Here is a 13,680-nt window from a genome sequence, read left to right as displayed (position 1 = left end):
ACTCTTTAAGTCCCTGTGCTGAGATGGATTAGGGTAGTCTGTCCCTGTATTGGGACTTTGCAATTCACTTTCTGTGCTCCGAAAATTAGGGCTGTCAGAGGGTGCACCCATGACCCACTGTATGATAGCAAATTTTACTTAGAATCTCATCAGCTAGTTAAATCTGATGTGAATCATAACAGAAAGCTGGAGAGACATCTTGAATCCTATGAGATATTTAATAATTGGTAGGATTTTGCCTATACTATTTGTCTTCCTTGCTGTTCTGAATGGGAAAAAAATAAAATTATAATTTGAATACTACTGCAGTAGTGTGTTTGTGTGCATTTCAAAGGAAATAAAGTAGCAAAAATGGGGACAAAAAAAAAAAGGAAAAAAAAGGGAAAAAAGAGAACAACAAAGAGCAAACATCAGTAACAGCAGCTTAGTTTCTGGTCCCAACAGACTTAACTGGGAGAAGGGGAAAAGAAGATCTGGAGCTGACTGGCAGAGAAACATTGCTGAGTGTAAACACTTCAAGGCATCTGTGAGTGCTTTTATCATACGAAGCCTGAAAGTATTTGTAATTTGTGACTCTGCAGTCAGGAGCAGTCTTGCAAGCAAGGAGTGTTTATTGTGGATTTTCAGTACAGAGAAAACTACAGCCAAGCTGACCAGAAAGACTGGAATTTCATCTATCTCCCCTCCCCCTCTCTGCTTTCTCTCTGTCGCTCACTCGTTGGATTTCTTTCTCTGCCAGCCTTTTAAAACAGAAATTACTGGGTCAGTGACATACCTTTTTCCTCTTTTTCTAGAATGATCTCATGTTCAGCCTCCGGCAGAAACACTGTACCTGTAAGTATCTTATTCAAGTTTGTTGTACAAACTGAATGCTGTGGTGTTTGTGGTTGTAATAGCGCTTAGCAGCTTGCAGAGTTCACTTTGTTGCTGAATGCTGCAGCAGAGCAGCCAGACAGTAATTTTTGAGCTCGAGATGGATGAAAGCTCAGTTCTAACTTTGAGGAAAGCAGGCACTGGGTTTTGCCAGTGGTTTAGTAGAAGCTAACTTGAAAGCTGGGATTCCAAACAGCTTACTTTATCCTAATATTTAAGTTGATATAAATTTCTTAACCATGCTGTCTTTTTTTCATCAGACATAATGAAACTTTGTGGCTTTAAAAGCTTTGAAGACCTAAATAAGATTTATTTGCTTAGAATTGTCTTATTAATGAGAGACACAAATGTGATAAAAAGCTCTGAAACATATGCTAAAACCTTTTGATACTAGTAAGTCATTAAAAAGGATATATTTCATTTAGTTGGGATAACTTATTTTTTAAATGCATGTTTTAAAATCGTACACTTATTTTGCAATAGGGAACTGTCAGCATTTCTACATTTTCATCTTCATTCAGACAACCGATTAATCTAAAATAGGAAGAGGTTTATTAGTCATATGCATGCATAAAAGTTTACATGTGTCCCTTAATGTATGTGCTTACAAAGATTTTACATTTCCTGCTGATTTCTATGTATTTGTCTGGAATCATCACCTTTTAAAAACAAGTTGCTTTTACTGTGTTTTGCTGAGATATTCCAGCAAATTCTGCAGATAATTATACACTGTTTCTTCAAATGGTTATTAGAAGGGTATTTTTAAAGTAATGTATTTTCTAGTTAGAGAATTCTACTAGTCACAATCTCAGCTAACTGAGGATTGCACTTTACCTTAGGCAAAATGCATCTCTGCCATTGGCATGGGTCCAAGGTGTAACTACTTACAGGGTGTTATCTGCCATTCCTTAACTCAGCAAATACCTTGCCAGATACTTAGCTTCTTGGTGACCTGTAATTCTTGTTTGTGTGCATGGAACAGAACCATTAAATAGCAAACAGTCCAAGGGGTGCATGTGTTAAGTGCACATTCTTCTAATTTAATACCTCATGATCCTTTCATTACCCCGTGCCAGATTTTAATTACTATAATAATATTAATCTTGTTTCCTAGAAATCATGGAAAGCTCTTGTTTTCTTTAAATGTGTCCTCAAAAATTTTTGTATGTTCTTTCTGTTTCTTGCAAACTTTTTCTGGTATTAATTAAAACAAATCAATCCAACTTCCAACCTACAGCAATCATTCTCCATTATCCCCTTCCAGCTTTGCGAAAGATTAGGGCAATTTTGATCCACGTGCTGAGGGAAATACTCCAGGAAACCAGAGATTTTGTCACATGCAGAGAAACTCTTGAAGTCTCATCCAAATCCCAATGACAGGTTTGGGTGTCATTGAGACTTGGCTCAAAGCCAACTTGTGATTACAGGTATTTTTGTCAAGTTTTAGTTATTAAAGCTGAGACTTACTGGTGCTGTGTCAGATTTTACTTTCAGTTCTTTTGTGTTGGTAGATAGCTATCTAAATAATTTTGTATTAATCTTTTACTTACATCAATGTAGCTCTGCTCACAATCAGGCTCACTTGTTATGTTTGTAATGAACCATCTTAGATCTTAGCAGTCAGATGGCTCTGCTTTTTCAGCCTAGAGTCAGCGTATGATTTAGGGTGAAAAGGACTTCTGCAGGTAACTGTGCCTACCTCTTTTCCCAAGAAAAGCCAGTTTTATGGAAAATTTTGCTCCAAAGTTACATCAAGCAGCTTGGGCCTTGATTAGTTGTTAATTAAATAAATCTTGCTGTTTTAGTGTGTTTGTATGTCTCTTCCTTGTGCTCCAGGCACTCTTCTGTCAGAAGCCTAAAAATAAGCAATAACGCTTCTCTTCTTCAGGCTGAACAAATCCAGCTGTGTTGGCCCCTCCTCATAAATTAAACCTTCCATCCCCACTGAAGAATAACAGCTATACATGATATATCATAGAACTGACTGTTTTGCTTCTGGGACCAAAGCTGGTAGCTTTCTGTGAGCTTGTACTCACACAGTGCACCTGGAGTTGCTCAGTTGTTTCAGTTGTTTTAGCATATAGACTGACCCTTAGAAAGCCGACGAGAAAACAGACTTATTTCAGTTTAATTTCCTTCTATGTTGTTTGTGAATACCATTATTTCATTACGCCACTACGTAATATGAAATATTTTGGTGCACTTTGAATTTAACAGTCCCTTAGTTGTATGTCCCTTCTGGAGACACAGGTGACGTGGCAATGAGTAGCAGAGGAGAATCAGGTTCAGCTGTGATATTAAGGGCAGAGAAGTAAGAGATTGTAAGAGATAATTAAGAGATAAGTAAGACATGTAAAGAGATAAGTAAGAGATTGTAAGGAAGTTCAAAGCAGTCACAAAATGTGACAGTGGCATCACCAGCAGCTGTGTATCTGCTGAAGAGCAGAAGACTGTCAATCAGTGTAAGTACCATGTAGCACACACATAACTTCATTGAAGCAATGCCCTCCTTTACAGATAGGGAGGATGTTAATGCCTTGGCTTTCACCCCAAAAGCCTTCTCATTTTTATTGTTATTATGTGTCGAAAGAATCTCTTGCCATTTCATCTTGCTATGATTTTTTGTGTAAGTAATTGAGAAAGTGAGGTTGTACTTCCCAAGGTCTTCCCTTGGTCACCTTAGGAGACAGTCCTACAGCATCCAAGTAGAGGCCAGTGGCTGCAACATATGGGGCAAACAAATAGTGATACAGGAGCTCTGTCTGCACCTTAAAGTAGTCAAAGCAAGACTGTAATACACAGTGACAAAAGGGCCAAATTTACAGCAGAGAATATCTCATACATCCACCATGAAATTGATCAAAATGCTCCTGATTCCTCTTGAACACTTTCTGTTCTGTTTTTGATGCAGGAAAGGGCAGCATAGAAGCCACTGCCTGCACGCAAGGTTTAGAGCTGTATTCCATGCTGGGATTTATGGGGCAGCACCAGAAACAGATGAAGCAGAGTCAAGATACAGATGTCTCTGCATGAGTGTCATTTTTAAACTGGTGATGAAGCTATTTCTCAACTTTGACATCATTTTATGATAGCTATCCACATTGGAGTGGAGAAAGTCAAAATTATCCAGGCTTTAATTTTATAATTTCTGATGAGGCACTGTGTAAGAAAACGCCTGTGAATAAAGCTATTTTGCACCATATTTCTTTGCCTCAGCCTGCTATTATGGAGCAGAGAATAAGTGGCATTGTCATGAAATGCAAACCACCAGGTCTATGTATCAGAGTCATTAACTGTCTGTTAGCACTTTGCCAGGTTCTAGTCTGAAACTAAAATTTCTCATTGTTTTCTTATCGGAAATATCTACAATAGATTTCATTCCTCTTCCACTGGCTAGAATTCTACATTGTCTCTCAGATTTACTTCAGACTGGTATGGTTTCAACATTTTAAACCAAAATGGAAAGACTTTCAGATAAATACGTAGAAAACTAGAGTAAAAATTTGCATTCCAGACTACACAGTCAACATACATCTAACTTCATATGTATGTGAGACTCATTATCTTCAATCTTAAACATGTGATGAAGTGAGTTGATCTGTCTTGTTTAACTTTTGAAAGTGAATAATTTTACAGAACTTCTGAACTGCAGTTATTTTTAAGTGAAATTTAAATCTGGGTGGATAACTATATTCAGTTACAGGCTACTCAGAAATTAATTCTGCCAGAAACAGTAGAGTGAACATTTACCTATTAAAAACAACAAAGAAAATAAAGACATACAAGAACTTGGTTTTTAATTCACTTTCAGGAAACTTCCCTGTTGGTTGTAAGGTTGTGGCAAACAATTAGTCAGGGCATTAAAATTTTACAAAAAGGAATGTTGACACTTTTCTGTCTTGGAATTCTTATGGTCTTCTCAAATTTAATTAAATCAATATCACTTCCTGTTCTTTGTGCTGTAGCTTCAGTTACTTTGGAGGATTGTAGAAATTAGGCTTTTAAAAGGATTTCAATAGCGCTTGTTTAATGCCAGAAAAAAAAAAATATTTTCTTATGAGGTTATAAACATGAAAGATGAAGATTCACTGTAATTAGGGGCACGAGAAACTTGTATAATTTATTTTCTATGTTATCTTGTCTTCTTTATCTCCGCTGATTTTTTCTCAGACTTAGGGGTTGTCTGCTATTTTCTGATCATGTGTGCACTGAACAGTATTGAAATGAACTGCATTTGTCAGAAATGGTGGAAGCATTTTTTATGTTAGTTGCTTTGGTTTTATCCCTATAGTTGCCTGATTCCTTATAGCAATTTCTTTCTCTTGTTTTTTTTTTCAGGATTAACAAACCTTGAGAACACATTCATCATTTTGTCAGGCTTGACCAATCAATTTTATAAAAACCTAAGGATATTTTGAAAATATCTGCCCAATAACTGCCCAAATTTCAGTCAAGGAGAGCCTATTAATAGAAAACGTGCCATACATTTTTAATCTGTGACCAATAATGCCTTAATTACATGGTGAAAGTCTGCTGGTGGAGGAAGAAGACTCCTTTTGTTAAGAAATTTTTTCACTGAAGAAGGCTGGCACTCCCCTATAATATGAAGCCCTCTGAGAAAGGCTGGCTGCTTCTACTGTTGCCTGTTGTGTTAAGAGTTGTGTGCTCCTCCTTTATTAGTGTGAACCTTGGGGTGAAAGTGATGAAGGGACAGTCTGTCTTCCTGTCAGAAGAAGACCTCAACTTTTCCATCCCCAGAGAGAAAGATGTCTGCAAAGTAGAAGTGATCAATGAGCCAATAACACAGAGGGTTGGGAAACTTACTCCACAGGTAATTGGGCTCTGTTTTTCTGCCTTGAGTATCGGTGTGTGCAGGTCTGGGAGAAACTAAAAGAGGCTGCTTGATTGATTTTTGTTCTTCTTTTGGGTAGCGACTAAAAGGCATGAATCTGAATGGTGTGTGGGATTCAGCCTTTTGCTTAAGGGGACAGCAGGCAGAGAACTGCAACCCTGAAATCCAAAAGCTGAGATCAGTAGCATGAGTGCACAGAAGTGAGTCTGGTCAGAGTCTCCTTTCACAAGTGAAGAATGGGTATTTCAAAACTTCCAGTTAGGAGATACCCTCCAGTCTCTCAGCTGCTTATTTTTCTCCCATGAGGGTAGCCAGTGCCCCTTGAATAATGCACATCCCACTACAGCATTTTGAATTTTAGTCACGGAGCCACTACTTAAGGACCAATTAAGAAAAAACAATCACATACAATAAGCACATTGTGTGCAGCATTGTTTGTTCTGCTCTGCAACAGCCAAATTGTTAGCAGATGGCAAATACATTAAAACTCCCGTTTTCTTTTCAAATGTTGAGCTTGTAGAAATACTGAAATATATTTCACATTCGACTTTTCTGCTACTCATCTGCTTTACAAATTGCCTACCTGAGTTATAGCAGGAAGGAGCTGAACACAGTTGTCATGAAGATGTAATGCTATAGACAGGAGATAAATGGTTTTAATGTCATAACTAAGGGGATTTTGGAGTTTGAAAAGTTCTGGTTTGTGCCACAGCATACATTTTCATGTGCTTGTATATGAATATAGTTTTTAACCTCCTTTCCAGGGTTTTTGGTGTCTTCTGTGAAGATAGGTGAAGAAGCACCAATCTCAATAGATTTTTCAAAACTTCTGGCTTGGTCCTCAGTATTATTTTTGCAAACCACTGACAAGTATTTCAGCTGAATCAGCCCTCCTAAGGAGCAGAGGCGTACCAGGGAAACCAGGAAGACAATGTGTGATCTTCTCTAGAGACTGCCTTAAGTCGTGTAGTGCATCTGCAGAAACTACCCAGGGCTTGTTTTCTGCCAGCCAGGAACACTGACCTTAGTAACCCACCTCTCTACTTCCCCAGCCCAGTTTGGTCCTTGGCTCCTACAAACATAGAATCATTGAGGCTGGAAAGACCTTGGAGAGCAATGAGTCCAACCATTAACCCAACACTGCCAGGTGCACTACAAACCAAGTTCCTAAGACCTACTTATATATAATTTTTTAATGTTAATGTTAATAATGTTTCCAAGTATGGTGATTCCACCATTTTCTTGGGGAACCTGTTTTAATGCCTGTTTTAATTTCTTCAGTAAAGAAATTTTTCATAATATACAACCTAAAGGAGAGGAAGAAAAGAGGGACTTACATAGTGAACTCTTCTGTAGGCAATCTGTCTGGCTGAGGAGTAATTTTGCTTTTAACTTCTGCCTCAGCTTCTATGTGCAGCAGGACCCAGGCATTTTGAAACAGCCACTTTGTCCTGTGTAACCCGACACCTTCCAAGCGCATAGCTTTTCAAGAGGTCCCAGGAGATGTGCATTCACTGCACCTTATTTTCCAAACAACCTCCCCTCTCCCAGCCCCACATCTGTTAAGCACCTGCTCTTTCATGGCCCTGCATATCTGCCCAGGCAGCTGAGTGTGGCAGCTGGAGGCACACACGTAGAGGGAAGAGCTCTGCTGGGCTGGTGGCCCCAGGGCACCAGGCTGGACAAGGACTGTGCCTGCTAGTGGTGCTTGAGCCTTCACCGTTCCTGAAAAAAGGTGCCAGAGACCAGATCTCCTTGTGCCACTCATGGTCTTTCTGCAGGAAATTCTGCAGCCAGAAAATGTCTCTGGTATGATTTGGTTTGCTTCCATTAGATTGGGTAATGTTCTAGGAATGTATGACAATTTAATTATAAATTGTAATTGAAAAGCAGTTGAAGTGGAAAAATCCAAAGCCCAACAGTAATTAGGAAAATATTTAGATTTCCTTTGTCTTACCCAGTGAGTTTATAGACAGAGTTGCCTGTTCATACAAAAGGAAAACATCAGGAAACATAAACCAGATGTTTCTTTTTTGCAAAGCATATTATGTCTAAATACACATATAAACTGACTGTCAGTCAGTGGTAACAAATCTTTGTAGAAAGGTTCTAAATTTTCCAATCTCTTGTTACCAAATAAGATGTGCAACTAATGATGTCTTAAAAATAGGGACATTAATTCTTTGATGTGATTTGACCGAGTAAGATGCATCCCTGAGTCCTGAGGGAACTGGTTGATGTAGCTGTGAAGCCATGTTCCACAATCTTTGAAAAGTCATGGCAGCCAGGTGAGGATGGCTACAGTAACCCTCCTATGAAAAGGCAGATCTTTCCTGGGAATTATTGACCTGTCTGCCTCTGCTCTGTTCCTAGGGAAATCATGGAACAGATGCTACTAGAAGCTGTGCTAGGGCACATGGAGGACAAGGACGTGATTCAAGCCAGCCAGCATGGCTTCACCAAGGGCAGGTCCTGCCTGACCCCCCCTTGGCTTTCTGTGATGGAGTGACTCCATCAGGGGCAAGGGAAGGGCTCGGGTGTCTTTTATCTGGAATTCTGTAATCCCTTTGGCCTTGTCCCCCACAACACCCTTATGAAACCAAAATCCTACTGACTTTGAGGGGTCTACACTGATTTATGTCAGTGAAGAATCTTACTTTCAGTGTACAACATTAAGCTTCTGAATCTACCATATGAGTGGGTTTTGTATATAATATACATTTTTTTCTTTCTTCAAAATAGCATACCACATAACTACTTCTTAATTTTATTTTCCATTTTTGTAGACTATCACATAAGACTATCCATTTTATTACTTAAATATCATGTTCCTTTATATTAGTTTGTACTAAGAAAGAAAGGACATTAAGTAAGAAAAAGGAATATATTTTAGTTTTGTTTGAAAAATAAAGCAGAGTACATATTTCTACAGAATTTGAAAATAATGCACAACAGAACAGCCACAACATAGTCAAAATTTTAATCATATGACAGTAATTTTGTTTTCCACATATTGTTCTTGTCCTTCCTTTCTAAGCAGACCCAACAAATAAAATCAAGTGTACTTTCCATAAAACCACAGATTATTCCAAGAGGTTAATCCACATATATATATGTCTGAAAAGCAACTACTTCATCACTTAAAAAAAACCCCAAAAAGCAACTAAAAAAAATAAAGACTTTGTACAATGAACTTCTTGATGAAAGTTAAAAGCAGGCAATAAATTTTAAAATTGCTTGGAGCATAGAAAAATTATCACATTGCTTGAGCACCTGAGAATGACTTTAGTGGAAGTAGACCGTTTCACTAATAATAAAAGCTGAGAAACTCCAACTATTCTTCTGTTAGAGAAGGATGTAAGTTATATTTCTCTGTAATGGTTAGAAAGAAACAAAGTTCAATAATTCTTAAATTCTTTAATATAAATGTCATGAGGTGCTTCAGTTAAGCATATATTAACAATTAATTTAGAATTAAATTATTACATAAATTTTACACTTAAAGTCAGAGCATCCAAAGATTTTCTCTATGAGTTACACTTTCCATCAAAATTTTAGAACCTTACTAAGGTCTCTCAGCCATTTCACCATCGTCTAAAGTGGTTAGGGAATGAACACAATTCATGCAAGGCATTTGCACGAATTGGCTCAAAGAATAATTTTCATGATTCTTTTGTCATATTTTAAAAAAATTACTGTCATTAAGAAATTGCCTCTTCTTTTTTGAAAAAATAAAGGTGGCTAGTCAGTCAGCCATATACATATATTAACTGCTATTAGTTATGGCCTTATTGTGTCTGTTAGTAAGTTTTGAACAAATTTCACTTTAGTCTGTGGAAGTCCATATACCCATTTGTGAATACTGCCCCAAATAATGCAATGAAAACTATGTTTAGATTCACAGTGAAGATTCACTTAAGAAATGCAGTGATTTTGGTTTCTTGCTGGCTAGAATATGCCTTTTCTCTCTGTAGATAAGAAACATGAGCATGTCCCATCCTCCATGGACTGTGTAGGGATTCCCTTTTATCACAAGGTTATCACAGTCTATCAATGCTAGGAGCTTTCAGCTGGTGATTCAGTAAAGACACAATACTGCAAGGGAATTTTAAATTGCCAGTCTTGCCAATTGCAGTATTTGAGAACATGGAAATTGTATTCCTCAGAATCCAAATCCCTTTTCCAAAGAACGGGTGTATCAAAGCAATCTTTTTTTCTATTTGCATCAGGCATATTTCCTCATTGCCTTGCTTTCACAAACTAACCAACCATTAAATAAATCAATCTGCCTGAAAGAAGTGTCTGCCTTAGATGGTTAAACTGTGGCCAGACAGACTCCCAAATTTTGCTTATATCAGGTATGTTGTCAGAATTAGTCCGTTTTGAATTAGCTGGTAGGAAAGCATAGGTATCTGCTTGCTTTTGTGCTGTGGATTACATTGATTTTGGGGATGGATGTTTGTATGGCACAGAGATGATGTCTGATCTAGAAAAGAGCCACTGGTACAAAGTCAGTATCACAAAAACTAGGAACAATTCTAAGTTAGCTATGTCGTATTTTTTTGGTATAATTGTGGTGGACATAAAGCTAGATTTACTATATAATCAAGCTATTGTCATGAGCAACTTTAAAAGTCAATAAGTCTCAAATTATAATGTTGGAACTGCTGGCTTTTCAGCTCCACTGCAGTTGTATATACTGCTGGATATATCTACAGCCTTAACTCCACAGGCTGCAGTGGTAAAGAAGGTGAGGTCAAACTATTTATTGTACTGGGGAGGGACTTGGTGGCCTGAAACAATCACATACAACCTGCGCCCTTCTAATTGTGGCGTGCAGGCAGCCGCAGGTCAAGTGGTTGCTCTGGCTCTCACTAAGGGATCACAGTACAGGTGAATACCCATTCACAGAAATAAACTACATATTCAACATTCTGCTAGTCTGGTTCCAGGCACTCAGAGAGAAGTGGAACAGGGGCTGTGAAGTTAACTTCTTCAGCAGTGTGGTGCCAGAATATTCTTTCTCCTTCATAGGTTTTTGACTGCCACTTCCTTCCTAATGAAGTCAAATATACCCACAATGGATGTCCGATTTTAGATGAAGACGTGGTCATGCTTAGGCTGTACAGGTAAGCAGCAGCAGCAGGTCACACTTCACTGTTACCAGGAGCCCAGCTGACCTTAGGAAGAACAAGCAGTCCATTTTTTACAGTTAAAGCATGTTCTGCTGTACATGATGTAACCACTTAGATCCACTAGCTGCATCATTAGTCAAGAAGTGACTGTCTGTTTACAGAAACATTTCTCACCATGCATGGCAGATATGCTCATTTAACGTGTATTATGTATTGCTGGCTTATTACACACAACGGGTGATTTTTCATTATGCTGTGGAAAGGGGCAATAGCACTTTCAGAATACTGCGTGTTTGTTCTCTGTTGTCCTGCGTACAGGGAAAGATACTCTCATATACACACAGAGAGTAACATCTTCACACACACCCCCTTACAAGAAGGGGAATTTGGGCAGCAGGATCTATGTTATGGTGATTCAAGGCTTGAGCACACAAGAGAGAAATCAGTTCAATTAATTCCGTTTCAAAGATGAGGACAATGCCCAGATCACAAAGCAGCAGCAGATGGCATGAAACATAACTGATTTTCTTCTGTCCCTTGCAGGTTTACAGAAACAGAAACGTTTGTAGAAACATTCACCCTTCATGTGCAGTTACTTGAGCCAGACTGCAACATCATAAAAATTTGGTCCCATGCGTTGGAGGTCCCTGAATACTACGGTCTGTCCAGGGTGATTGACAAGAACATCCTCACCTTTGATTACGACAGGAAGATAAACTTGGACTGCACCATTTCCATAATCTCTTCGGAAACTCACCTGCCTGCTCATGGCCTGCTTATTGCCGGGAAAGTGCAGCAAGGGCAGTTTGGTGGAGATCAGCCATGGAGCTTCTTTCCTGGCACTAGTATGATGTGCTTTTGTTGTTTGCATTAGCACCTCCAGAGAGGTGCAGCAGATTAAGTCTGGAGCAGTGGGCTGTTTCAGACGTGCTGTGTAACAGTGGGTTGTGTGAAACTTAATGAACAGCTTGAGCTATTGTGGGCATGAAAGGCACATGAAGTTTTTGTGAGGCACCATGCAGAACACAGATCTGGGTCAATAATTCCTTGATTGGATTCTGGCCATGTTTCTGGTCCATAGATGTATGTAGGACCAATGTGACAGCTTTGTGTGTGCCAAGACTCAGTAGAAAGAGCACAGGTCGTTGCTGGAGGCAGCACCTAACCAAAACACCAGGATAGGATGGAGTTGGAAGACATCAGAGGAAAACAAAATCCTGTAGGAGAAATTAGGGAAAGGAGCCCTACTTCTCATCACACTGTCTCTCTCAGGGTTGCTTTAGCTACATGGGCAGGTTCCCCATGGTGGTTTCTGCTCTGGTAAATTTCACTATTGCTTCTGGGTTACAGAGCACAACCTGGGCCAACAGTGCAGAAACAGGAGCTGTGCACAGGGACTAGGAGACATTACCAACAAAAAGATGAGCTGTGAAGAATTTCTGAGGATGGGAATTCAGTATCGACACCTTGATCCCCCCTCACCTGACACTGATTATATTCCTGTGAGGTTGGATCTCTCAGACAGCAGAAGCAAAACTCTGCACAAGGTAGGTGTTTATGCAAGTTTATAATGTCTGACTGTCATCCTGTGGTTTCTGTTGTTGTTTCTTTTTTAATAATTTTTTGCTCCTTGTCACATTTGAAGAGAGATAGGGAGCCTTTAAATCTTTTCAGTTCTTAGAAATTTGCCAGCTAAGTTAACGAAAGGCATTATCTCCATGCCTCTATGATTAGACCACTATGGCTAGAGAGAAACACCTCTGATTGATTACTGTCAGACATAAGTAGTTTATCCTGAGAGAAAAATTAATTCTGGCATAATTCCACAACTTCTGTACAGCGTGATCTGCACTGACTTCAGCATACACAGTAATTATAAGTTAAGAGCTCTGTGAACATATTCAGTTAATAATAATTAATAGCTTGTGCATGTTTCTGTCAGATAAAGTTATTCATTAAACTCACATCAAATTAAGTAAGTCATTTCAGCCTCAAATTAAGGACACAAATAAGACTAGTGAACCTGAAAGTCATATTCTTGATGTCTCAATATTTACTCTAGGCATTTTCTAATTAAAATATTTTAATTTTTCTTTTCAAAATAATTATTGCTTTAACATGTACCCGGATTTGCTATGTGAAGCTAGAAGAAATTTGATTTATTTTTTCACTTTTCTTTGCCTTTTCAGTTGTCTCATTTTTTTCTGTTGTAGACGGAGTATGCATGGCTCCCTGTTCGGATTAGAGGTGCTGTTCCCAACCGAAGACCCAAAGCTGCCCCAATGGCAAAGTTCATCCTGGAAGTAGATCAATTTATTTTAACCCCTATTACAACCACAACCATTGATGCTGAAGACAATGAAACTCCAAAGTCTCTGCTTATATTCAACATCACCAAGCCACCTCCACGAGGCTTTATCACTCACCTCTCCGACCACACCAAACCTATTGGCTCCTTCACGCGGAAGGACCTCAGCGACATGCTCATTGCTTATCAGCCTCCAAATAACAGCCACACAGAGAGGAGGAATTATGAGGTAACAGGGGGATGTGTGAACATTTACTGGCTTCCACCTCCTTAAGATTACGTAATATGGAAATAAATGTAATCACATGTAATGAACATTTTTCAGGGGAAAAACGTTTTTAAAACTATATGTAATACAGGAGCAGAGGCAAAATCTTTTACCACTTTCTCCTATGACACATCATCTTAACTAACACAAAATACATGCTTATTGCTCATTCCATAAGAATTTTTTTTGCACTGAAAACCTTTTATCCACTCTGACTGAGAAATACGTAAACAGGATTTTTTTT

General features: G+C 38.7%; 1 protein-coding gene across 12 annotated transcripts in view; it reads left to right on the top strand.

The window, feature by feature from the left end:
* The first annotated feature begins 416 nt into the window (after positions 1 to 416).
* The window catches only part of FREM1 (FRAS1 related extracellular matrix 1), a 65,198-nt gene continuing 51,934 nt past the window's right edge, over positions 417 to 13,680 (top strand). For 7 of the 12 annotated variants that reach the window (XM_074532714.1, XM_074532713.1, XM_074532710.1 and 4 more), the window contains exons 1-6: positions 555 to 834; positions 5,212 to 5,704; positions 10,760 to 10,854; positions 11,404 to 11,705; positions 12,211 to 12,407; positions 13,074 to 13,397. In XM_074532714.1, coding sequence (XP_074388815.1) covers positions 5,477 to 5,704; positions 10,760 to 10,854; positions 11,404 to 11,705; positions 12,211 to 12,407; positions 13,074 to 13,397 — 1,146 coding nt within the window. In that variant the 5' untranslated portion in view covers positions 555 to 834; positions 5,212 to 5,476. Of the gene's footprint in view, positions 527 to 554; positions 835 to 5,211; positions 5,705 to 10,759; positions 10,855 to 11,403; positions 11,706 to 12,210; positions 12,408 to 13,073; positions 13,398 to 13,680 lie in introns of those variants that run through there. The other 5 variants (XM_074532707.1, XM_074532708.1, XM_074532709.1 and 2 more) reach the window with 3 other exon arrangements.

The sequence above is a fragment of the Zonotrichia albicollis genome, chromosome Z (genome assembly GCF_047830755.1).
Source record: "Zonotrichia albicollis isolate bZonAlb1 chromosome Z, bZonAlb1.hap1, whole genome shotgun sequence".
In the NCBI taxonomy this organism is placed as follows: Eukaryota; Metazoa; Chordata; class Aves; order Passeriformes; family Passerellidae; genus Zonotrichia; species Zonotrichia albicollis.
Note: the sequence above shows the minus strand (reverse complement) of the source record. Positions and strands in the feature narration are given on the sequence as shown.